Source organism: Podarcis raffonei, chromosome 5 (assembly GCF_027172205.1).
Source record: "Podarcis raffonei isolate rPodRaf1 chromosome 5, rPodRaf1.pri, whole genome shotgun sequence".
Lineage (NCBI taxonomy): Eukaryota > Metazoa > Chordata > Lepidosauria > Squamata > Lacertidae > Podarcis > Podarcis raffonei.
This window is the reverse complement of record NC_070606.1, coordinates 30,753,166-30,779,246: the sequence shown is the minus strand read 5'-3', so window position 1 is coordinate 30,779,246 and position 26,081 is coordinate 30,753,166. Positions and strand designations below refer to the sequence as shown.

The following is a 26,081-nucleotide window of genomic DNA, read 5'->3' as shown; positions in this document are numbered from 1 at the left end:
CATGTTCAAAATCAGACACCAGATTTAAGGCACATAGCAAACGGGAACACCTGGTTCTTGCATTGTTTTAAAATGCAGAGTTCACACACAAAGACAGTACCTAACACCCACACATACACTTGTGAAGAAGGAAGCATAGTATCATAGTTTAGGACCCCAAGCTGGTATAGTAGATGCTACAACCCATCCTAGGGATTAATTTGCTGATATCCATAATCTTCAGAACAAAGCCATTTAATAAAAACTGGACTAACTATTAAAACAAACCCAATATGCCTCTGTGAACAAGGTGTGGCTTACAGGTGGCTGGTGTAACATAATGGTTAGTAACATAAGCTGTGATCTGAGAAGTCTACAGCTCATATCCCAGCTCAGTCATGAACTTACCCATTTGGCCTTTGGCAAACCAATCACCTTCAGCCTCAGGCCTCTTGTTTGTATTGTGACAGTAATACTGCCCTGTCATAGAACAGCTGTAAAACTTACCAAGATTAAATCCAGAGGTTCGGTGTGCAGTGACACCAGTATGCTGATAATACCCATGCCACCCTGCATTGTCTAGGGAGGCAATAAGTCCTCAGTGTGGGATTGGATAAGGCTAAAAACCCAAGCAAAACTTCAGTCCCAATAGTACCAGCCACCACTGAAGTAATTTCTGTCTTTGGATGATCTATGGAGCAGCTTGTAAGCTTTTTCCTGCTGGTTTTTGTTTTGTTTACTGTTGCTGATTTTTAATTCAATTCATTCATTCATTCTTGGTTGACTGGCTTAGATTTGATCATTGGTCACATTGTGCAACCTTTTTGATTCAAAGGGGGTAACAAAATTATTTTAAAGTATAAATAAATAGCGCTTTGATCACTAAGAAAAAAACACTTCATGGGCCTTAAGCACCATAGCTGCAATAAAAAAATGAATTTCAAGAATACAAATAAAGATATATTACTATAAAACAAAAACTTACCCACTTGGCAATTGGACACCCTTGGGAGCTTTTTCCTTCTCTGCCTGTATACACAACTACCTCAATTCTTACAGCACTTCCTTTTGCTCCATATCTGTAGAAAGGAAAAACTAGTAAGGATTATGAAATGTCCTAGTAATTAATTCCGTTAACAAGTATAGAAGCAACAGGCTACTATTCTGCTGGGAGTTGCCCAGAGTGGCGGGGAAAACCCAGCCAGATGGGCAGGGTATAAATAATAAAATTATTATTATTACTACCCCTTCTGTGGCACTGAAATAAAAAACCACTTTCCCCATGCTCCTTTTTCACATGTTGTCAAAGAGATCCCATTTTCATTGCTAGCAAACACTACTCTGACTATAGTACTTTAGAGAATCATTCCTATCTTGTCCTCTTATTCCCAGTTCTTTCTATCCCACCCAATAACTGCTACTAAAAACTAGGGCTGTCATCAATTATCTTACATGATCATATGAACTGTAATTCAACCAATTAAATCTGCATATGTTTGCACATTAATATAACAATGGTTTTATCAAATAAATGTTATAGCAGGAACCTTTAAAAAGAGGCATTCCCTCCAGAGAGACCAAGAAAGAGAATGCTTCTTCCCCATTTGCAACTGAATGAAAAGTGCCCTTTTAAACATTTAAGATCTGTTTCCATGTAATTGTGGCACCTTTCCAGCCAATTTAATACATTCTGTTAATCCAACCAATAAATTTACTAGATGTGGGAGCCCAAAGTAAAACATCTACACTTTACAAACACACCAGATCTTCAATGTAACCACACGGAGAACTCCAACAAAATAAGAATGGGATTAACATACATCATGTGCCCTCTCACCAGAAGTGCTGTGCAATGACTTCTGCTTGTGCAATGGGGCTTCCCTCCTCTTCCCATATGCCCCCTGAAATGAGCTCAGGAAAACAGAACAGCATGCCGGGGGGAAGGGGGGTGTCATTCCATCTGGCAAGCAGCATTCAGAATGTCTGGAATAGCATGATGATGCAATCCACCCTAGGACTTTAGTACTAGATTCATCTGACAAAGTGTCCATGAAAGCTTGGGCCGTACTAAATGTGTAAGCATGTTAAGGTGACCTCAGTATCTGGAGTATGTGGAAAGCATATCATGATGCAGCATGGGATGCTGTACTTCAAAGAAACTTATTCAAAGAAAGCAATCAGAAGTCCTGACAGGCATCCACAATTCCTTAGGTAAAGGTAAAGGTGCGCCTGACCATTAGGTCCAGTCGTGACCGACTCTGGGGTTGCGGCGCTCATCTCGCTCTATGGGCCAAGGGTGCCAGCGTTTGTCCGCAGACAGCTTCTGGGTCATGTGGCCAGCATGACTAAGCCACTTCTGGCGAACCAGAGCAGTGCACGGAAACACCGTTTACCTTCCTGCCGGAGCGGTACCTATTTATCTACTAGCACTTTGACGTGCTTTCGAACTGCTAGATTGGCAGGAGCTGGGACCGAGCAACAGGAGCTCACCCCATCGTGGGGATTCGAACTGCCTACCTTCTGATCAGCAAGTCCTAGGCTCTGTGGTTTAACCCACAGTGCCACCCGCGTACAATTCCTTAGGCACACCTAAGAGAACTCTGGATTGTAGCTGATGATAAGCAACTGCCAATGTGACTTGGCTCTGAAAAGGAAAGCATGCACCTTGCAACTCTTGTTCAGGAAATCATTTGGCCTCTCTCCTCTGTCAAGATGGTATCTGAACTTCCCTCAAGCTCTAGCTGGCTTCCAGCCCAGTACTACAATTGGCCACGTTGTCCTTTATTTACCTCCTGGGACTGACCATCTGCCTTGGATACAGTCCTAAGAAACCAACACGGAAGAGATGACTCTTCCAGACCTCAGCACACCATGTCACATACCCACTTCCTGTCCAACTCCCAACACCAACTGTCTTATGAGAGTCTCAACCCCTTTCCTAAAGACAGAGTCAGCACTCAAAAAGCAGCAGCATTCTAGTTACTGCAGCTCAAATACAGATAGTGTAGTTCCGACCTAGTATAATCAGGCAGGGAGACCTTAGGTAAGTACCGCAAGAAAAAAATAAGTTATAAACCACTTATACTATCATCATATATATTTGATTTATTTTGGGGGGGTGTATAGCGCTGTGCCTATATTTAATCAACCATTACTCACTGATATGTATTTTCTCACCTGTCTTCCATTATTTCCCTGACTGCAGCAACACTTGGTCCCGTTCCAAGGTGTGTATAATATGGCCCTTCATCCTTCTCTATAATTTGCTCTACAGAAATAATTAAAAATAGCTGTTAAAATTATTTCATGTACCGGGTACACACATACAGTTGTGGTTTTTTTTAAAAGAGAAGAAAGATAAACATATACAGTAAAATATTTATTAGGCATGTCATACACTCCAGGCTGGAGTTAAAAGACTTGGTGGATCTCCAAGTCTGAGAAGGCTGAGGAATATTGATGGGATTAACAATGGGGCCTTTATCAAAACAGAAATGCTATGGAAGCTTTTGAAAATGTTCACATTTTGAACTAGAGTCAAGTTTATTATTGTTAACTGGCTGAATATACTGATATACAGATACTGAAGAACAGGAGCCAAATGCTTATATACACATCAAAAAACTGGGGTCATCCAATACACGGATAGTGGCATAGGGGGGGAGCGCTGCGCCACCAGCCAGCTCGTTGGCGATGCTGCAGCGAGAGGGGAGCGATCTGGAGGGTGTTTCCTGCCTATGGGTGGGGGGGGGGGAGAAGCTGTGCGCCACCAGCCATCTGCACGGGAGCACAAATTCCCCCCATGTCGCGGTGCATAGCGGGCGGTCCCTGGGTCGTTTCCTAAGCGCAGCGGCATCGGGGGAGGTTGCGCTCCCAACTGGATGGCTGGCGGGAGTGCAACTTCCCCCAATGCCACTGCATGCGGGAAATGAAATAGGGAGTGTTTCCTGCCCGCAGCTGCGTGGGGGGAGAGGCTCAACAACTTTGGGCCATCTCCCCTCATTTTCCTAAAATTGACTCCCCAAAAATACGGGGGGGTGTCTTATACATGAGGGTGTCTTATAGATGGAAAAATGCGGTAAATAACACACTGCTTTTACCAAGGACACATTGGAATTCAATGAGACAACCAAAGAGAGCAGTGATAAAGATACCCCCCATATTATTTATAAAGGTTGTTATTCCCTAATTCTCAACAAACCAACAAAACAATTTTCCTCCCTGTTTGTTGCAGAGAAACAGGAAGTCAGCAATTCCCTGAAGTGCAGGGCTGAATAAGTATTTTCAGCTGATAACATCAACTCTTTAGGTAACTGGAAATTCTTCCACTACTGTTGGAAGTCACAGCCAGATGGTAAATTCAGGTAATCAAGCAGTTACTTGATTAGTATATGGAGTGATATAGAGTCATCTTTTCACTTATGTGGTGGAGACTTGGAGACTCACTTCATCAGAGCAGGCAAGAGGCAACATTTGCAAGATAAAAAATCTAAAGGAATCCTCAGTGAGAAAACTTTCAGAACTCCATGCAAAATGAACCAAATTACACTTACCAACACAGTCACAGCTTGGAAAATCAGTCTGTCCTTTCTTTGTAGGTGTATCGATTAGGTTCTTTGTAGGGGTGTCCAAGAACTTCATAGGCGATTCAAGAAAACTACTGAGTGTATTCTTCGTTGGAGAACACCCTAAGATCCCTGTTCTCTGTGTGTTCTCAGTCTCCAAGCTTCTTGATGTTGGAACTGTAACTTCACTTGCACACTCTGCTTTCCTGAGAGCCTGCAAGGTTTCCCCTGGGGAGGCTAAGCAACAGTTAATGGACATGGTTTGCAATTCCTGGCCCATTTGTTGTTCCATAGCACCGCACTCAAGTTTTGCTTGGTTTTCCTTGCACATTTCATCTGCTCTTTGACCAAAGATCTGAGGCAAAGGATGCATCTGAGCCATGTTCATTGTTTGCTGTACCTGAGAATTCTTGTCTTTTTCTGTAAACATCTGTACATTTTCACTTCCTTGGTTCAAACAGGATTTTGCTTCGAAGTGAGGGACAGTCAGAAGACTATTGAAGAGTAGGCCACTTTGGTGCAGAGCATCTGGGGCAGCACCTGGAGGATTAGTGCCCCGTGCCTCATTGGAGCCCATAGTTTTTATGTGCTCAGGCACCATTTCAAAGCCAAACAACTTGTCTTTCACTTTGTCTTGTGTTGAAGCAGGCAAAGGCCTGTGGTATATTATTTGAGTTTTGGGAAGAAATAATGCAGCTGCTTTTTGTTGTGATGAAAAAGTATTCCGATTCCATGCCTTCTGTACTTTGGCTTTAGTTGATCTTTTCCCCAAAGCAGTTAGTTTCGAATCCTGTGATGCGTTCCGACCAACCTTACGTAGTTTAGAAGGCTTTTTCGGTATGTCCTGTAATTCACTAAGATGGCAATCTTGCTGTAGCTGATTTTGTTGGTCAGGCATTACTTGAGGCTTCTTTTTTAATCTTTTTGCCCTCGGTACTGGTTTTTCATTTTTCCGTGTTGGTTGCCTTTGCTTGACTAACAATGGACTATAATTGTTCCTTACAAATACAGATTGTTTCTTCTGCAATAGGCACTGGTCCTGTTTATGTTTTGGTTGCATATCAGGTGGTATTCGACTGAGAAGCGATGTCTTCTGCTCTGGGCTTGCTTTGCTTGATTCAATTATTGCTGCAAGTTGAGTTAATTGGGTGGCTACCTCTTCCTCATCCTGGCTATGAATATTTCCCCTAAATACAGAATTACTTTTTGAATTTGAGCCATGGACAGCCTTCCCCTCCCACTTTCCAAGCATGTCTACTCTGCTCCTCCGCTGTTTGACAACACTTGAGATTTTGGAGCATGGCCCAATGGCAGCTTTATGATAAAGAGGGTGTTTCTTGGTAGTATGACCTGAAGTTCCACCAGACACTAACGCAGATAAAGACTTGGTATCTCGTGGGGAGAAATGTAGCCTACGCAATAAGCTAGATGGACCAGTGGTTTTACTGGGGAATTCAGAAATAGCACCTTGACCATTGTAAAGCAAACTCTTAGGAAAGATTCTTCTCTGTGAAGCACCATGAGAAAAGAGCTGCTGGTCTTTCTGTGGACAAGCCCCTTTGATTGCTATCAATGCAGATGACGTCAAGGGACTTTTAGGAAGGGTTCTTCTCTGCAAAGGAGCATGAGGAAAGAGCTGCTGGTCCTTCTGTGGACAACTTCCTTTGATTACTTTCAATGCAGATGATGTCAAGAAACATGAATTATCCTTTTTGTAATTGTTAAGTGAATGTGAACTTTGCTCTTCTATGCACTGAACTCTTTCTGGTTTAGCTGGTAAGGGAGCTCCTGGAGGGACTTCCGACAAGCGTGTCAATGCCTCAATAGCTACAACCTGTTCTACAGTTAAATTTCGGTTTTTAATCAAAGATAAAAAAGTTGACTGAAGTGACAAATCTTCAGGTTGCAAATCTTTGCTTGGAGCACCATTTGAAGCACCATCATCAAAGCAGCCATCTTTGTCATGCACGGGAGTGCAAGATGGCTTGTCCTGAAGATCTAAAAGTGAAATAGTTTGTAAAAGTGAGTTCTCAGATTCCTGAATGGCATTAGAGTTTTCTGTCTGCTGCGCTAGAATGCGATCCTTCTTTTCTGGAAGAGCAACACATGTTCCAGTTGTCAAAGTGCTGATATTGTTCAGTTGAGCAGCGCAACCCAAAGAGACATCCAAGTTGCTTTCTGAGCAGCTGTTTGCCGGATCAGCACCTGTTTTTTTCAGCAACAAGTCACATTCTGCTGGTGAATAAGGAATGCTTTTAATGCCATTTCTAACAGTTTGTGCAAGCAACTTTTTGGGGTCATCTAACACGTTGGAAGAATGAACAGCTTTTGGATCCTTTTCAAAATGTTTCGAGTTCTCATTCCTTGCTCTAGCTCTACAGAGGTCACCGTTCACATGGACGCTAAGCGATGGCTTCTCATTCTGTGCCCACTTCTCCGTTTCTAAGCCAGTCATACTTCCCTTTTCATCTGCCTGTACATTTTCCCAAGGCAGCAAATGGCTTGGTTTCACCTTGGGTTTTTCGCCATGGCCGTGGGCAACACAGTCCATGAGCTCTGGTCTGCAGCCATTGACTGGTTTGTTTTCCAAGTCTCCCTGAAAAACAACACAAAAATAGTTTTAGCCAATACTGTTATTCCTGAATATACAGATGCATCGGAACTACCCTAATTAACCTTTTTATGGGCAAAAGTATTTAAACATCAGCAATGCAACACTGTAGCAGCGGTAGTGTGAGAATGCAGCCCAAAGGAAGGTGCTTGCTTCCAAATAAAGGAGATTAAGATTGTTTTTCAAGGGTGGAGGTACCAATTCAGTGATTTCCACTGAAATAAAAATTGTGTGTGAGAGAAAAAAAGTTTAGGAGCAGCTAATATAAAGTTTTGGTTTTTTCCAATATAGAGAGAGTATACAGTAACTGTAGGTAACACTTGCACCCTGAAGCCTAACTTTTGCCTAACTGAATGTGTGTCTTGGGGTTGGTTCACTGGTCTGTGACTGAGGAAACAGTGTGTACATATTATCAGGAAAGGGAAAGAGGTGGACTACAAGGTATGTTGAGGAATATTCCACCTTATCAATTCTACATTTCAGAGCTATTCAAACATCAGAATATTGCCTTTACCAAACATCTTATTATGAATATTGGAGTACAAACTCATCCACATTTGTCTATAATGAACAATAATCTGCCTTTTGCCATTTTAAAGTTTTATTACACTATTGTAAATTCTTCATCAGCCACATGTAATGGGGTAGAAATTTTCCTGGAAACAAAGATAATCAACCAGAGTCCTTTTAATTGGACAGGTCAGCTAATACTGTACATTCTGAAGCTTTGGTGCTTTTTTCTGGAGATGGAAAGAGAAGTCTGGATTTCAGACTTGCAACAAAGACAAAATCAACTTTGGGGCCACACTGCATATTGTCACAGGTATGGAACTGCATTATTTGCAAAGGGAAGGAAAGGGGGTTGACTTCTGCTATATAAAACGTGAGGAGGTAAAACACCAGTATACTGAGTCACACAGAGCTTTACCTTCACCCATTTAAAAAATTAACATAAATGGTTTTCATACCACAGCCTACATTCCAATTTATCTTGGAGTAGTAAAATGCCCCTAACCAAGGGTGAAATATCTGGGTAGGTCTGTTTCCCCAAATCAGTTTTTGTTTGAAAAACCCCACGGAACATTCTTTTATCCCAATATGTTAACATTAGCTAGGACAAATAAGCACACCAGTGGCAAAAATCAATCAATTCCTTTTTGTCCCAGGCTCTTTAAGTGTACAGAAAGAAAAATTGAAGAAGTAAAGTAGTTAAACTTTGGGGGACACTGGTTTGCTGCTGTGCAGGTGACATAGTGCTTAGCTGGGGGTGCTTTCTATGAATGGGATATTATCAGGGTGATAAGAATGATAGTTTGGAAATTTGGCATACAAAGGGCAAAGGCCAAAGCTCAGTGGCAGAGGACAGACTTTGCATGCAAAAGATCCCACGTTAAACCTCCAGCATCACCAGGTAAGGCTGGGAGAAATACCTGCCTGAAACCCTGGAAAGCCACTGCCTGTTAGTGTACAGAACAATGCTGAGTTAGATGAACCAATGGTCCAATCAGGTATAGGGCAGCTACCTAAGTTGCAACACATAAACACTTGAAGTATATTTATGCAGCAGGAACATAGAAGACAGACTTACTGCTGGGGACAGTTGTCTAGGACCAACAAAGCTATGTTTCCAAGTGCCGTAAAGCTTTCAGTGGTGATATTCCCAAAGGTTCGCATTCCTTAAAAGTGTTTCCTGAAAAGGCAGAAGCTCTGTACTACAGATCCCCCACCCCCAATTTTTATTCATTTTTGTATGTAATCTCTAGCTTTGACCCAGGAAGAGGATGAAACTGAGCCCGAAAGCCGAAGTAAAACAGCAGTTTCAGCACTTGCTCCAGCCTGCGCTGTTGCTGTAGAAACAAAGAATCAGCTTCCCTGAAGATTGTGCCTGAAAAGCAACGAGCTCCAGGAATACCCTTTATGCCCCCCCCACAGCCAACCTCTTCCCAACCCCAACTCACTGTTTTAGGCTCCAAGCCCGACTCTGCATTGCTCCCTGCTACTTCATCACTCCATCCGACTCAAAGTGGGAGAAGGTGAAAGGGTATGAACCCAGTTCGGCTTGCCTGCTGCCAGGATGCCAACCTGGTCCATGGGTGCTGGTCCTTCTTTCAAGCAACACTGTTGCATCCAAGGGCTTTCAGTTTTATTTCCCCTCAGCCGCTGGCTGATGATGTGCACAAACAGCCAGCTGATGCTGCGACTACTGCCGTCACTGATTCCGTTCCCCCCAGCAACACCAGCAGCCAGTGTCTGGGCTGGTCCTCCACTGTAGCGTAACAGCAGCCAGGAGCCCAGCACTCACTGAGCTGGAATTAACTCCTTGTAGGCCAGATACAAGTACAGGGAGGCAGAATGAACAAAGAAAAGCTGCCTCCAGTACAGAGGCAGGCAGGCGGAAAGTCTTGCTATGTATTAAAACAGCTGTAAAGTCAAATGCAGCCAGTTTGCAAAACAGTGTTGCGTATAAAACTATTCAAGTCTGCTCCTTGTCAATCACCCACTTCCCCTGCACCTCAACTTCTATATCAAACTGAAACAGATGCTAATCTGCAGGTTCACATGCAGAAAGTCCCAGCACATCAGAGTACCCTAAAAAAGATGGAAGGGAAATCAAGCCAAGAAAAAAACATGTTATGTTTTGCAACAAGCTGAGCATATCGCCTAATTCTCTGCATCCAAAAATGGAGCTGGCTGGCTCACAAAGAGGTGCATTAAGTCCAAAGCAAGCTATTCAAGCAATGGTTACAAGTGCATTTGAACCAGGGGTATCAAAGCACGAAAGGGTAGATTGAAGAAAGTTCTCCTCTTTGACCCAAACTTCATTCAAATTGGCCACATGCTCATGCTGCAGTCTAGACTTCATCTGAAGCGACATTCTTACTATAGCTACGAGTCGCTGCAATACAAGTTCCATTCTGCACAAATCAGCAGTGGCAGCGCCGTAAGAAAAAGGATTGCAGCCTTCTTTTTAAAATGTGTAGTTTATGACTCTGGTACATTTTGCATGCAAAAAGTGCCTTTCTTTCAAATATGCTCAAGGTGCCAGAAATTGGCAGAGGGGGAATGCAAGCTACTTGTCTCAGAAAGCGCAGGCCCCTCTTGGCCTCTGCCCCCCTTTAGTGTGATGTATACTGCTCAGGTAATATGTGAAGCTCCTCTGGGTCCCATGGAGGAACCACTGCTCCTCTCTGCTCTGATAGGAAACAAGAATGACATGTGAAATAGCTCCAGCGTGGCACAGCTCAAAGGGTGCAGGAACAAGCTATGCTACAGTGTCACCTGAGAAAGAGCCCAGCCTTTAAGGTCTATTAAATCCTTGTTTTGAATGGTAGTTTCCCATTGGTCCCCACCCCCTACCCACTAACCCTGAGCTATATCCCTGTCTTCAGACCTCAGTCTGCCCTGCCACCCCACAAATCTTAATTGAAAAGAAGGCAACTGAGTTCAACCATCCACAAAGCTTTGCTTCCACTACCTGCCTCACACATGGTACACACCATGGAAGGTATTAGTACTGTTTGAAATAGTCATTTAAGTTCAACTTGAATGCCAAAGTCTCCTGCAGCTATCATAGGAGTTGCTTTGTTGTTTTTATGGTGTACTGTATGTTTTAAATGCGTTGCAAGTCACTTGGAGACGTCTGGGTAACAACCAACTGGCAAGTCTAATAAATAACAGCAACAACCTCAGTCCTGAGTGTTCCTGGGCTATTCCTGCCCTATCTTATCTGTCCCAGTTATGGCTCTGTTAGGGTGGGAGCAGGAGAGTGCTTGTGACTTCTGGCCAACACATTACATTTGTTTCAAGATTAAAGCTAAAATGTCCTTTTTCTTAAACTCAAAACACGCTGTTCACTCTATGCTTCCTCAAACTATCATATTTGAATCTTTGTCCCTCCATTCTTCCTACTGCAGACCAGGGGTATCCAACATGGTGTTCTCTCCAGATGTTGTTGGACTCTCAACATTCCTGACTCTTGGCAACACTAGCTGGGGCTGATGAGAGTTAGTTCAACAACATCTGGAGGGCACCATGTTGCTCAATGCTACTCTAGACCTTATTTAAACGGGATAGGCTCAAACAGAAAACAGTATTGTTTTATCAGATCCCTTTTTCTCTCTAAACAAACTTTAAGTGAACCCCCTCCCACCCCAAGAAGTGAACAACCAGAGAATGGGAGGGTAATTGCAATTATTTTGTTATCTGCAAACAGAGTGAGGGGATGTCTGCTTACTGTTCTTGGTGCCATCCATTATGAAAACTCAACAAAGTAATACTTTTCTAAAAACAACAACTAAAACAATCTTGATCAAACTGAAGAGTCCAAATGATAAAGAGGCGGGGGCCACCAGGGGGCGCATTGGAAGATGGCCGACAATAACATCTCTCCGACCCACACGAGGTAATTAAGAGGCTGTTATGGGAGTATGCAGCCTCCCTTGCCCCCCCAAGGGAATGGGGGGGACTGCCTTGCCTGCTGTGCCCATAATTCACCCCCAGATTCGAAAGAATGGGGTGAGGGCACTAGGCACAAAGCCCTTGGGTGGAGTCGGCTCTCCTGGACGCTGTCTCTGAATCGCGCACTGGTTTGCATCAGCTCGAAATATATAATTGGAAATAGAAGCAAATGCACATACTTCAAGTGAAGATCGGGAGTAAAGACTGCTGATTAATGGGATCTCTGTGAGCGGAGCGACGGGCTGGACAATAAATCAAGTGAAGACTCATCATTAAAAGATCCGTATGTCGGAGCGAAACAGAAAGGGGGGGGAGGAAAAACTTTTTTTCTTTTTCTTATGTGAGTACACAATAATCCTCCCTCCCAGAGAGAAAGAATCGTTGCAAATTACTAATCACAAGCAGGAGATTAAGAGCTGTGTGGAAATAAATTATTGTTCAAAGAGAGGACTGGTGGGAACGTCTGATGGAAAGAAAGCTTTTTGACGCAGTTTTCAAATGGAGATTTGTTAAGACAGGCCTGCCCACAGGAGGACGAGGGGGAGGAGAACCATGGCCATTGGAATGTGAATGTATGGTTATCGGAATGTGGATTTGATCTGGCAGGGCCCCCTGAGATACAGATTCGCAGGCCTGTGGAAATCAACGGACAGACTGTGGGAATGTTCTTTGCAGAGGTGTGGAAATGGCGTCTGTCCTTTATGTGATATGGCTCTTGGAGAGTGTAAAATCCACACAGGATATGTTTGTTTTCAACCCGCTTGTAAAGATTATCAGAGATCACAAAGAAAGGAATATATGATAACAACAAGAAGATGAGGAAAGTAACAAAGAGACTATCTGGACAGAACTGTGTAATTAAAGCAGCAACAAGAGTGATGTTTGGATCCCTTTCGGAGCTTGAAGTATGGGTACCCCCAATAAAATTTTAAAAATCTGGCTGTATAATTTGGAACTAATGTGATTTGGAATTAATGTGATTTGATTGGCCTGTTAATAAAAATTATTTTTTTAAAAAAAACAAATGATAAAGAGGCAACTAGTCTCCTGCTGGGAGAGAGCTTCAGCGGATTGTTAAGTATATTTATATTGTAAACAGCCCCACAATCCTCAGATGACAGGTGGTATATAATTTAATAAACAAACTAATGAAATGAAAGTTACCAAGCAATATTATACCAACGATTTATAGCTTTTGTTAATGCACAGGGGGAGCAGCAAATGAATGGTCAGTTATCCATTACAGTGGTACCTCAGGTTAAGTAGTTAATTCGTTCCGGAGGTCCGTTCTTAACCTGAAACTGTTCTTAACATGAAACACCACTTTAGCTAATGGGGCCTCCTGCTGCCGCCACGCCGCCAGAGCACGATTTCTGTTCTCATCCTGAAGCAAAGTTCTTAACCCGAGGTAATATTTCTGGGTTAGCGGAGTCTGTAACCTGAAGCGTATGTAACCTGAAGCGTATGTAACCCGAGGTACCACTGCATTGGATTCTGGCCAAACCCTACCAATCATACAGCCAGGTCTCGGTATCAGGTATCAGGACATACAGTTATCCAGATGCTGCAAGGTGCATATTCAGAAAGTGTCTGTCTAGAATTGCAGGTACGGAAGAAAAGCGAGGGATCTGTAAATTCTAGAGCTATCATACAATTAATTACCTGCTGAAAACCGAGACCCTCTCCCAAAAATCTTGGTCAGAGTCGTAGGCAAGGCTGACCTGCCCCTCAAGAGGTATGAAGCCAATTGGATTCTAGAACTCTCAAGAGGATAAATACATTGATCCTTATGGTTAACTTTCCAATGGCCTGACCAAGCTATCAGACAACAAATTGGACTACAACGCATTGGCAATGTTTGTGGGTACCAATAGTCAACAGCCTTGGCTTAACAAACCACACAGTGCACACAATCTGATAACTCCCACTTTGATGATCCCTTCACAAGAGATGGTAAAAACCACAAAAGGGATACCATTATCTGAACCTATGATAATTGTTTCTCTCTCTCTAACAAGCCAAAATCACTAGCTAGTCTTAAAGCAAGGTTTGTCATTGGTTTATAAACTGTGTATTGCTAGGGAAAAACAAACCACAATTCCAGATTCAGATATAATGTGATGTTATGCCCTTCCTGGTTTGTTTACCTGCTCATTCGAAGAAAGGAGCAAAAAGTACACAACTCTGTACACAGTACACAGGCACTCTGCTTGTGCAAAGTATCGTTTGTTAAAGATAAACCAAGAACCTTGGCTTATCATTATGTGTAAACATGGCCAGTGGCATGCAGGAATCATTTTCCATTTTTTTATTACGGCATATCTCCTCGCCTTGAAACCCAGAAACAAAAGGGGATATTTCAGCTAAATCTGTTATTTGGTTTTATTTGCAAAATGGCATTTTGAAGGCTATACTGAAATCTTCCTTGCCTCTTACCAGTGCAAAGCCATCCTGCTAACCAGCTCAGAATTATGAGAGGGCCTGTGAATCCAGGATTTCACCTTACGGAGATTAAGCCATCTATGACAGTTGGGATGGGTTTCCCCATCTATTTGGCAAGAACAAGTCACTTGCATTTGGTTCAGCCTGGGACTCCAAACCTAAACTGCATTTGAGATGTCAAACTCAGTCTTGCTTGTTTTATTTGGATCAGTTTCAATTAGTCTCATTTACAGATGCAGAGGGCATACATTGGAGTGGGCCCATGAGCTACAAAACACAATTTGGATCCATGCCCATCCTAACAGATGAAAGCCAACAGGGCAATGCTGTGTTCCTTATTAGCTGGTATTACCAATGCACTGCTCAGGGAAAGCAGAATGCCAGATGGTCTCAAAGCTATACCTATTTGTACCCTGCTAAACAAACATGAAGACACAATGCCGCTCATTGACTGCTCTGCTTCCAGCTTTTTCCTTTATGGAGAAAGGCTGTTGAGTGGGCTGCCCAGCAGCTTCAGGCACATCAGAAAACCATTAATAGTAGTCAGAACTTTTACCCAGAGGGAACTAGAAGCTTTGTAGAGGAAACTAGTGGTAGATCTGGTCACATACACCTCCAGCAAGGGTTCATTTACCCAAAGATACCCTTTATGTACCAAAGCATATTTAGTTTGCCTTACACCAGGAATCCATTATGAAAACTTCTGCCAGTTTGGTATCAGACGCAAACTTGGCTACCTCATTGCTTGCCCCCTAACTCAAGTACATTTACAAACAACTTAAAAAGCATGGGTCACCTACTGCATCCTTCCCTCTCTTTCCTTCTATTCCTTAGCCATTTACAGATACATGAGAAGATAATCTCCGACTACTGGCCATGTTGGGTGGAGCTGATGGGAGTTGTAATCCAGCAATATCTGGAGGGTACCACATCAGCAACGCCTAGGATAACCTCAGATCCACAAAGGATGCTGTTTCGCAGTAATCAGCAAAATGTTAAGAATAGCAAATAACAGAATGACGATCCTTTGCAAAAGAATTTTTAATTAAATTAGGGCTAATCATTCAGGTCTTGCTACAAAAACAAATACACAAAGTATTTTGTAGATCCAGTGGCAGCTTATCAAAACTGTGCAGCCACATAGGATCTTTAGTGCAGAAATTCAAGTTTATAAACAGCATGTTATTATGGTGAGCTATTAAAAGATCAAAGTCAAATGAAGGCGTTCCTTCCTCTTCCTTCAGCTCTACCTCAAAAACTACCACCCAGGTGTTTTAACATCTAACACAGGGAACACAGTGAGAGTTTAGAGCAGTGTGGATGTCCTGGTTCCCACCCTTGGATGAAAGACTCTTAGGGAAATCCCAAAAACTTTACTGATAAAACCATGGCCTCATCATCAGATCTACTAACCAGACTTTGAAATTAGCAGGGCGCCAGGCGCATTTTGTACCTAAAGATTCTCCATTTGCGAACACCTCAAAAAGTCTGGGTGCCATTTTTTGCACCTGGCTGACACTCAAGGATTATGGAAATGAAGGGCTTTGAAGCCTCAAAGTATATGTTAAGGATAGGCAATATGTTAAGGAGTTTAACAATAAAGAGTAGTGTGTTTTGAAAACTGAAGTATGGTATCAAAAATTGTAAACACCAAATTAAACGTGTTAACAAATTCTGTTTAAAATGTGATATTAACAATGTGTAACTATGTGAATTGTGTATTAGTTCATGCTCATCAAAATAATAAATAAAAAGTGTTGCCACCTCTCCCAAATGGTGACTAGACATTCTGTTTTGGTGCCCACAACCCAGGTCCTAGGAGCCATTTGGCTCCTATCTCTGTTTATAACACTGCTATTAATGGTTTATAAACAGACTTCTGGGATACCTGGCTAGGCATAAGCAAAGATGTTGTCCCAACACTTGACTCACCTCTCACAAGCGACTGCTCCTGGTGGCGGCGGCAGCAGCTGCTGGGTCTGCTGGTGCATCCTTGGCAACAAGACCTGAGCCCAACCCTCAAACTCTCCCTATGTCTCCAACTCAGATGCCTCTGCCAAATTACCAGCTGCCTCTTTCGCTATCTTGGGCACTCTGTACTCAGGAGATGGAGTAGGAACTCGTCCAGCTAACAACTCCCCAGCTCCCCCCGTCCCTTACAAAAGCATCTCTACCTCAACCGCAGAGTTCTCATCCTCTGACAGATCCTGCCATTGCCACCCTCTCCCAGCTGATGCCACAGGACTCATGACACCTGCCTCTGCCCTCTACCCTGACCCAGCCTGTTTTGAGCACCTGCTAAAGTACCTACTATGGATGCAAAGTTGCTTAAAAAGAGAAGCAATAAGGAAAGTGCTCTTCACTGTCAAAAATCAACACTGTGGAGTCAGAGCACCATTCGCCTCAACAAGGCAGCAAGCTGCTGCAAGAACTGGCACCTTTATGGCAAAGGCAAGGGTCAGTTAACTTTTAACAGCAGGTCCTCTTTTACATAAGAATGTTATAGCCCAAATGGGCAGGAGGCAGGTGGAGGGGCAAGGAGTGTTGAGAAAATAGTTGTTTGAACGGAGGTTACACACTTCTCTCACATTACAGAATCATAGAACTGTAGAGTTGGAGGGGACCCCGAGAGTCATCTAGTCCAACCCCCGCAATGCAGGAATCTCAACCACAGCCAATTATACTTGCAATTTGCCTACTTGCCTGTGACAAGTAGCCATTGCCCTGAGCAGATAACCAAATAATAAACTGCACCTGCCCAATGTGGGGCACTTGCCAGAAATGGCTACACATACAGCTTCCACAGTACAGTATCACATTACGGTGGCAACACACATAGCAGAACCAGCAGCCCTAGGAACCAGAGGGAACATAGTTCCACAAGGCTGCTAATACTACCTACAGTAGACACCTGTAAGGTGTTTGGGGAAGAGAGCTCTGAAAGGCTTGCCAAAGTCCTAAAACAGAGAGAGTCAGTAGGGAGACTGCTCTGGAAAAAAGGAAGCAAACATAGCTTACCAAGCTGACTGGCAGGTAAATGGAAGTGAAGGAGTGGCTGATAGCCCAAGAGAAGGAAGACAGAGCTTGCCTTCCCCCACAGCTTCCTAACAAAAAGGTCTATCAGTTCTTTAATATTACAGGATTATTCCAAGATGCCTCCCCCAGTGTGGTGTAGTGGTTAGAGTGTCAGACTAGAACCTGGGAGAACAGAGTTCAAATCCCCACTGAGTCCTGAAGCTCACTGGGTGACCTTGGGCCAGTCACTCTCTCTTTGCCTAACCTAACCTCACAGGGTTGTTGTGAGACTAAAAGTGTGCATGCCACCTCAGGCTCCTTGGAGGAAAGGTAGGATAAAAGTATAAAAATACATAAAATAAATGTGAGCACACTGTTGCTTTGTAAGGTAGGACTGGGTCACCTCTACTCACAGCTTGGGCTCTTCCTGCCTCTTCTAGCCTTAAACGGCAATCTGTGCTTGTATCCAGCTCATTGCTATCTCTGTGTTTAAATGGGCAACAAATGACCAGCAGTGATAGAATCAAAACTACCAGGCAGAACAATAATTTGGATAATACTATCCTCACAATAATTGCATAGCTATTTTTGCAGATCAGCATCCCAAACACCCAATGTCATTTTTTGTTTCAAGGAGGATTTTTTTTTTCAAAAGTGTGTGAGAAGAGGGCAACTACAATATCAATAAATATAGAAAAGCTTTTTTTAAAAAAACAAACCAAAAATGAAAACAGTTATTTCTTCCTTCTTATGATGGCATCTGGAAAGCCTGCAACATTAATTGGAAAAGTTTGGCAATATTGCAGTGCTGAAAGAGGAGAGACACTGGAAGGTTTTAGTCAGCAGATGTGTCCAAAGTTTGTTGCAACTGTTGGATGGGGAAAGACCAATCAGCAGCTCAGCTTTATATATTTTTCCCTACAACAAGATGCCACAGGGAAAATAACCAAGCAGGGCAACTTAGTGCCCCTACAGCAGCTGGTGTAGGCTGGGGATGATGAGAGTTCCAGTCCAAAAAAAATCCAGAACAGGTTACAGCAGGTTGGAGAAGCTGAACTTCATGGAGGCTCTGCTCTGAGACGCAGAGCCATATATGCCACCTTCAGACATAAATGTAAAAATCAAATCAAAAGCATGAAGGACATTTTGAGCCCTGTTCTTCCAAAATCATAGTTGTCTAAAAAATCAAGATATCATGTTCAATGCCATAAGTCCACAAGTACCTGTGCAGCACAAAGCAGGGACAAGTAATACACAACTTCTTGTTTGCTCAGGAAAACAGACTCCAATATCGAGAAAATGCCAGGAAAAGCAACAAGAATGTGTGTGCTCTATCTCTGCATGCAGCCCTTGCTCCTACAGTTTTAGCACCCTTCACAGGTCTGTTGCCCCCTTAAAAGACTGCTCTTTCTGCCCCCTGCTTGGAATTACCACTAAGATGACCGCAGTGATGCCACCTCTTATTCTATTCAAATGCCTCCTTAAAAACCTAAGTTTTCTGTGAAGCCTCTAGCTCAACACCCCACTTTCCCATACCCTACTGCAACTAAGCCTCTAAACAAGCCGAAGTACACAAAGCTGAAACCAAAGCACACTGCTTCCCTATCTGCCTCCCCTTCCCTCCCCCTTTCATTTCTCAGTTGTTTCTTCCATGTAAGATTTTAGGTTGTAAGCTCCTTGGGGCAGGGACCTATCCTCTTGCGCCCAGTGCAAGGATGGATGGCATTATATAAATATACAGTCATTCCACATGGGAAACAAAACATTTTGCTAACTTGCACTTTAAAACGCCACTCATACAAGAAACAAATAAAGCAGGAATAGAACCCAGTATTTATTTTAGACATTTCCTGCTTTTGCTTAGAATAGACCCGCTTGTGTTTATAGAACCTAACAATACTGGCTCTGCTTCATCTGACGCACGAAATAATGAATTATGAACAAACAACTGTGAGCACATCCAATGGAATATCTGTGAGGCTTTAAAAGATGAGACAAATTCATGGAGGACAAGACTAGAAACAGCTACTAGTTATGATGCCTACCTTTCTACCTCCACTGTCAAAGGTAATATGCCTCTGAATACCAGCTGCTGGGATCTGCAGGTGGGCAGAGTGCTGTTGCACTCAGGTCCTGCCTTCAAGGCTTCCCAGACATATGGTTGGGCACTGTCAGAACAGGATGCTGGAGTAGATGGGCCACTGGCCTGATCCAGCAGGCTTGTCTTATGTGCTTATGAGAATCAACTGAATTTTAAAGCAAACGTATGCCGTCGTAGTACTCCATTAGAACTGCGCCTGCTATTATGGATTCTAGATCACACTTACTTGTTCCTGCTTTTTAACTCCCGCTGTGCAGTTGGCCTCAACAGCCTCTTTTCCAAAAGTAGATTTGGCACTTTTAGAACTTACTGAAATGACACAGGACTGTGCCACTTCATCAGCTATTATCTTGTTTATCTGATCATTTTCTGATTTCTTCAAGTGCCCTCTGTACTAATAAATTTAACTCTCCCTATCCCAGTATGTCACCATATTTGACTGTTACATTTGACCAGGCATAGGCAAACTCGGCCCTCCAGATGTTTTGGGACTACAACGCCCATCATCCCTGACCACTGGTCCTGTTAGCTAGGGATGATGGGAGTTGTAGTCCCAAAACATCTGGAGGCCCGAGTTTGCCTATGCCTGCATTTGACCATCCAGTTCATTTAAGTTACAGAAACATTGTACGTCATGTAGGGCCAACTCACACATTTAAGGTTGAGGTATCCACACAGCAGCATTACTACCCATTTTCTCACACGTGGAGCCATTTTTAAAGAAAACACTCCAATATTGAAATTACACAAGTTAAGGGAAGTTAAAACAATGCAATGACTTCATCAGCTCAGATATCAAAATATGAGTGAAGCCCAAGACCAGTGATACCAGGTTATATCCCAAACAATTTCATTCAATTTGTTGAAGGGGGGAACTGTAATACACCATTCTACAAGGGCTTAACAAATTTGTCCCAGGCAGAAACTGAGTTTTTAAATCCTGTCTGCTAAGTACTTAGATCAATGAATCAGATGCACAACACAAGTTAGTCTTATTCTAAGCAAAGGAAGCCATATTGGTCTGAGAAAAGGCTTGGTCATTATTTTAGGATGTTTCAACTGGCCCTAATAAAAGTGTTGCCCAACTGCAGATTCTTGACTTCACACCAAATGCTAAGCATGGCTTAGCATGCGGAAAGCAAACATCAAAGTGTACTTTACTGCATATTTCTATGCATCTGTTGTGCCTCTTAAAAGCTGGTGGGTGATACACTGCCTCTGCCATTAGCTGCTTTTGCAATAAGCCACACATCTCATATCATTGTATTGAAGTAAATGTTACTTTTGGTGGATTTCATTGAAGCTGTACACAGATATTGAATTAGCAACCCAGCAAGCTAGGCAGCATGTAAATATAATAATAATTATTAATTTACCAATAACCTTTATTAGATATGCCTTTTTCTTTCTATAACCATCTGCCTATTTTAAGTTACACAATTATATTAAGAAGCAATGCACTAGTAGCGCTTTATGAACTTGTTATTTGATGGATAACTTTCTCAACTGTTCTTGAAGGTAGGAAGGAAATGTCAGTTGTAGGGCTTAAGGGCTTAAGGTAACTATTTTATATTTTTCAAAACATGTATGTTTAACTTTTCTGTATGCTCCTGGCAACTCTTTCAAGGATGGGGGGGGCAGAGAGAGACAGATTTTAGCGATTCACATTGTAAACTCATTTGAACCACTAATTTACTGCAGCATAAATCAGATACCATCTCTACACTTGACCTCACGTCCCTCCAATTCACTGTGTGACACCAAAACCTCTGCTTTGCTCCTTAGAATCTCCAATTCACTTAGCCCTCTTGGAGAAGTTTAATCATCGTTTGAGATTATCTAGAGGGCATAAGCTAAATCCAACTCCTGGGTAGCATTCTTATATAGTGTATATAAGAATGGACACCTCCATGGACACCTATATCCCATAAGCAATTGTAGAATGATACCTTCAACTAGTTTCATGATGATTCTGTTCCTAGTTACATTGTCTTTCTGACCTGACAGCTTGTTCTCATCTCTTCCATACCTGCCACTACTCGACAGGTGTGATCTTGTTAATATTCCTTTCATATTAAGAGGAATCTCCAATCCTCACACATCTATTATCCACTGCCAACACACTAATTTAATTCTAAACTTGCCAAGGGCTAGTCAGTACAATGGATGGTATTTTCTTTCCAATACAAAATTCCCCTTCAACCTTCCAACCTCTTGAGTTCCCTCTCTGTCTGCTCCACCTTCTTGCTTCTATGTTCTCCAATGTAACAGAGGACCTTCTCAGACACAAGTGTCGCAGCCCAATGAGCACCATTAGCTCAGCTACGGACCAGCTGCTAAGTGCTATGGGGGACTTTGGATGGTGCTGTAAGCATTAAATCCTTAAGTCGCCAACAGTAAACTTTCTTTAAAATCACTTTTACTATTTTATATATGGCAACTTAATGCCACAAATTGGTTTGTTAGGAGCAGACGTTTTCTACATGTTTGTGAGATATATTAGTGGTTTATTAATTTACATTTGAAGCATTGTATAGGGTGGCCAATAAACTATTGAGAGTTTGCAAAGTCCATTAAAGTGTAAATTGGAAATAACCCTTGAAATTTGGAAGGAAAAATTCCACAGCTATCTGTACTGTATACCTCAAAGTCTGAAACCTGCCAAAAGTAAGCTAACCGATTATCTTTGAGTATTTAGGAAAAAGCATTTGCGTCTGAAAGCATTACATATACAGTCTTTTTGGATTTTTAAAAGTGGTTTTTAAAAAAAATCCTAAAAACCCCACCTTGAAACAGGGTACACCTAATAATCAGCACAGATCATTAACATGACTAGTGACATGTTATGACCACCTCTAAAACAACAGAAATAGAACAGCATGTTTGTGAGATAGGTAATACAATATGTAGTTTTAAAATCAGACTTTCCTTTTTAAAAAAAAGTTAAGATGCCCTACCACAGGGGTCAGCAACTTTTTTCAACCGTGGGCCAGTCCACCATCCCTCAGACCATGTGGTGGGCAGGACTATATGGGGGGGGGGAATGAACGAATTCCTATGCCCCACAAATAACCCAGAGATGCATTTTAAATAAAATGACACATTCTACTCATGTAAAAACACGCTGATTCCCAGACTGTCCATGGGGTGGATTGAGAAGGCGATTGGGCTGCATCTGGCTCACGGGCCTTAGGTTGCCTACACCTGCCCTACAATATGCGTGCACAACAGAAGCACCCAACCACATATATCCCATTGAAGAACATTTTTTAAATCCCCACTAATGTATTGCACAGAATCAATCCAGAGGAAGTTAGGTCTATCTTCCTGCCCGCCTAAATCCCAATAGTATTAAAGAATTTGAGAATTATAGGCTAAAATTGGTAAGATTTATATGAGAGTTCAATATGCCCAGCTTTCTCCAGATTGAACACAAAGTCAATCTGTCTTTGTCTATGTTTATCAGTCCAGATAAATGTATAAATACTCAGGCAGCATAATCCTATACATGTTTCCTCAGAAGTATGTCCCTCAGAGTTTGAAGTGATTTACTCCCTCATGACCATGCCGGAAATGGCAGCCTTAAAAGTTCAAAATGCTTAATGACTACTATCTCTAGTCCTCTTTGAACAACTATAAAGGATTATATGCATCCCAACTCCTCACCATATCCAGACCATGCCTGCAGAAGTGGATGAAAAGGAAAGCTGAGTATTATGACAGTAAATCCCAAGAAAGTGTGCAAAGGATTGGATTGTTAAGTATGTCTGGCAAAAAAGGCACAGTCTAAAAGAATACACTATATAACAAAATACTAATGCCTGGTGGGTAACACAGACATTTAAAACCTATTATTAAATACATGCAAGGGCTTATCAATTTCCAAACAGTGTTAGAAACTGATATGAAAGCTAGGAGCTAAATAGAACCTTGAACCTAGGTTATGGGTGCTGCAATGGAGTGTCTAGGCACGTTTTTTTAAAAACTAGAATACAAAGTTGAAAATGAATGAAGTGCAACTAAAATATTCTGTTCATTATTCACATGGTCTAGTCCTTTCCCTGCCCACCCCCCTAATATTCTTAAGAGGGTCTCTTCTCCAGCCTTCAGAGAGTAGCTGGAAGTGGGGAGGCAGAAAAAGGTCCTCCTTCCCTTCCATTCTGCATTTTTAATTTGAAATCTTAGGTGCAGCACTGTGCCCAGAGCTCAGAAGCTGCTTGCGCTAATGAAATTCCCTGTCGCAAAATGCACCTAGAACAATGGGAGTTTCGATCACCGTTTCCAAATGAGAGAGAAAAAACAGGAGGCATGCTATGACACCAGATTAGAGCAGGGAATGTCTTATGTGCTGTGTTCTTATCTCAAAACAGTAAGGAAACAAAATTAAATTATCTTTTAGGGCAAGAAAGATGTCACATAGAGCTGAGAAGCCAAGGTACGTGGAGGAGGGAAACAGAATATTAGGAGTAATCGCAACATACAGTAACATACCCTCATACAAGAAGAATCTAATGACATGAAATATAAAGAACCCAGTACTACTTGGTCTGATTTAAGCTTGCTCTAAAATTAACAGATGCAAATCAAACTATCTAGATTAGGGGAAGCCAATGTGGTACCCTCTCAATGCTGCTGAACTGTAATTGCCCTGAGCACTGACCATGCTGGCTGGGATTGATGGAAGTTGCTCTCCAAAACAACAGGAAGGCACCACATTCATTGATCTAAACTTAATGCCACTGTTAAACCTTCTGACCCATTTAAGGAAAGACCAATACAATAAGCAATCAGCTTCTGGAAAGCACTAATGATCAACAGCACAGAGGAACAGAAGCCCTGGGAAAGCCAACTGGTGGCACATAGGCTGCAACAAAACTTCATCCTGCCAGTTTGCAGCTCCCTACCTCAACCCAGATTGGAGACAAGTGCCTACCTGAATCCCTGTCACCTAACATGGGATGCTCATCATGTTGGAAGTGATGTGCACAACATACTGCTTTAAACTTGGCAAGTGTCCACAAGAAGCAATGTGCTCCAGGGGTCTTGGGTCCTTTAATTTTGCACTGGGTGCCTGCCAGGTTAGAGGCAGCATCAGCAACTAACTGGGTGCAATTTCTAATCCAGCAAGTGCCCCGAGGGCCTCCACAATGACACCTGTGAAGTCTAGATTGCACCCTTTCAGCAAAGTCAGCTAAGTGCCACTATCCTCAATGTAGTAAAACTGAGACAATCCACTAGGAAGCTTTTCTTTATTTATTTGCTGTTAAGGCTGCCTTCTCACAGCAGCTGAAAATAAAAACATAAATAAATAAATGATGCTAGAAATGAATGAGAGCCACACAAGAGTATAATGGAGCTAAATGAATGGCAAAGGAACATCCCAGTAGACTATGCTCAATAGATTGATTGGTTGGCTCCATTGTAAAAAATAATAATACAATTGCTTCTTACATATTGGAACCAGTATCCAAAAAGAAACTTATTTACTTGAATTTACAACCCATTGATTTTGATGGAACTGATGTCCAAATCAGACTGCAGCCTAAATTTTTGGGTTGTCAATTAAAAATCCCAACAAAGTGATTATTTAATTTGTAAGCACACAACATTGTAAACATGACATTATTTCTAATGACACAGAAATCATTATTTCAGATCCAAATAAAAAAAGACATAAAATGCTTGTACTTGGAAGATAATATATTAAGCGCAGTGCAAATAAAATTATGAATACTTTTTTTCAAATGCAAGTGTGTCCACACATGCAATTCAAGTATACTTTAGCATCCTAAACACAAATCCAACCATAGCACATTCAAGTAAATAGCATAATCCCATGCACATTTGCTCAGGAACAAACCCCACTAGGTTCACTGGGTGCTCCTGAATAAGTGTGCACAGGATTGCAACCTAATCTATCAAAGTGGAGATTTTAAGGATACTTAATTTTCTCCTAAAATCTACTTTAAGTGTCTATAGGTTTTTATTTTTATAAAATAATTATCTTTATACACAACTGCTTCGTTTAAGGACCATATGACTAGTTTCTAAATAAACTGCAAGCTATCACACACAACAAAATACATGTTAACTATTACTACACTCATACCAAGTATTCTTACCACAAAAGAACAACATCCACAGACCTTCCAGCCTGGTCACAGGAGCTAACGCATGATGTAGCAGCGAGTTAGTAAGTTTGCCAGGACTTCAGTCACACTACAGAACATGCTGCTATGTCAGAGTTGGAGGCAAACACCCCAGTACAAATATGGCAACATAAACGCGCAATACATTTTCACTTTCGAATCCTGAGACTAAACACATCCGCCATGATCCAGAATTCTGGAAAGCTCCAATGACATTCAGCACTCTGCTTGTGTGGGAGGGGCCCTAATTCTCTACTATGGGATGGGGATTCCCCATCGTAAACAGGGATTTCCTCTGCACGTGTACAGGAATTCCCTGACTCACTGAAGAGAACAGGGTTGCCATTTATATATGCACAAGAAACACCAAATATGCACTAGGGTTTTCCCCCCTCCTGCTTTTTGCTTCAGCAGCTCCACGCCACACCAAAACACTTATGGAACGCCGCCCGATTTAAAAACCATTTTCAGATCAACACACACTTATTGAAGAAAATGCATACCCGTAGTACTTTTTAATTACCAATTGCAGGCCACATTTACCTGAATGTGTCAATTTTACAAAGCAAGAAGCAATTCATTGGGGGGGGGAATGCAAGAACAGCCAACATTTAATACTCAGATATTATCATTCCACAGTTAACATACACACAGCCTGATAACTGTATGAAGACAGCCCTCCTCTAAGAACCAAAGGGTCACTTTCAGCACAATTTCTAAAGACAATTTCTAATTAACTCTTACTGAATTCAGTAGGACCG

General features: G+C 42.1%; 1 protein-coding gene across 1 annotated transcript in view; it reads right to left on the bottom strand.

Moving 5' to 3' along the window:
- TET1 (tet methylcytosine dioxygenase 1) overlaps positions 1 to 26,081 on the bottom strand; it is a 68,755-nt gene that overhangs the window by 19,567 nt on the left and 23,107 nt on the right. The window contains exons 4-6 of the mRNA XM_053388446.1: positions 4,533 to 7,140; positions 3,157 to 3,247; positions 965 to 1,058 (exon numbers count right to left, since the gene is read on the bottom strand). Coding sequence (XP_053244421.1) covers positions 965 to 1,058; positions 3,157 to 3,247; positions 4,533 to 7,140 — 2,793 coding nt within the window. The remainder of the gene's footprint in view (positions 1 to 964; positions 1,059 to 3,156; positions 3,248 to 4,532; positions 7,141 to 26,081) is intronic.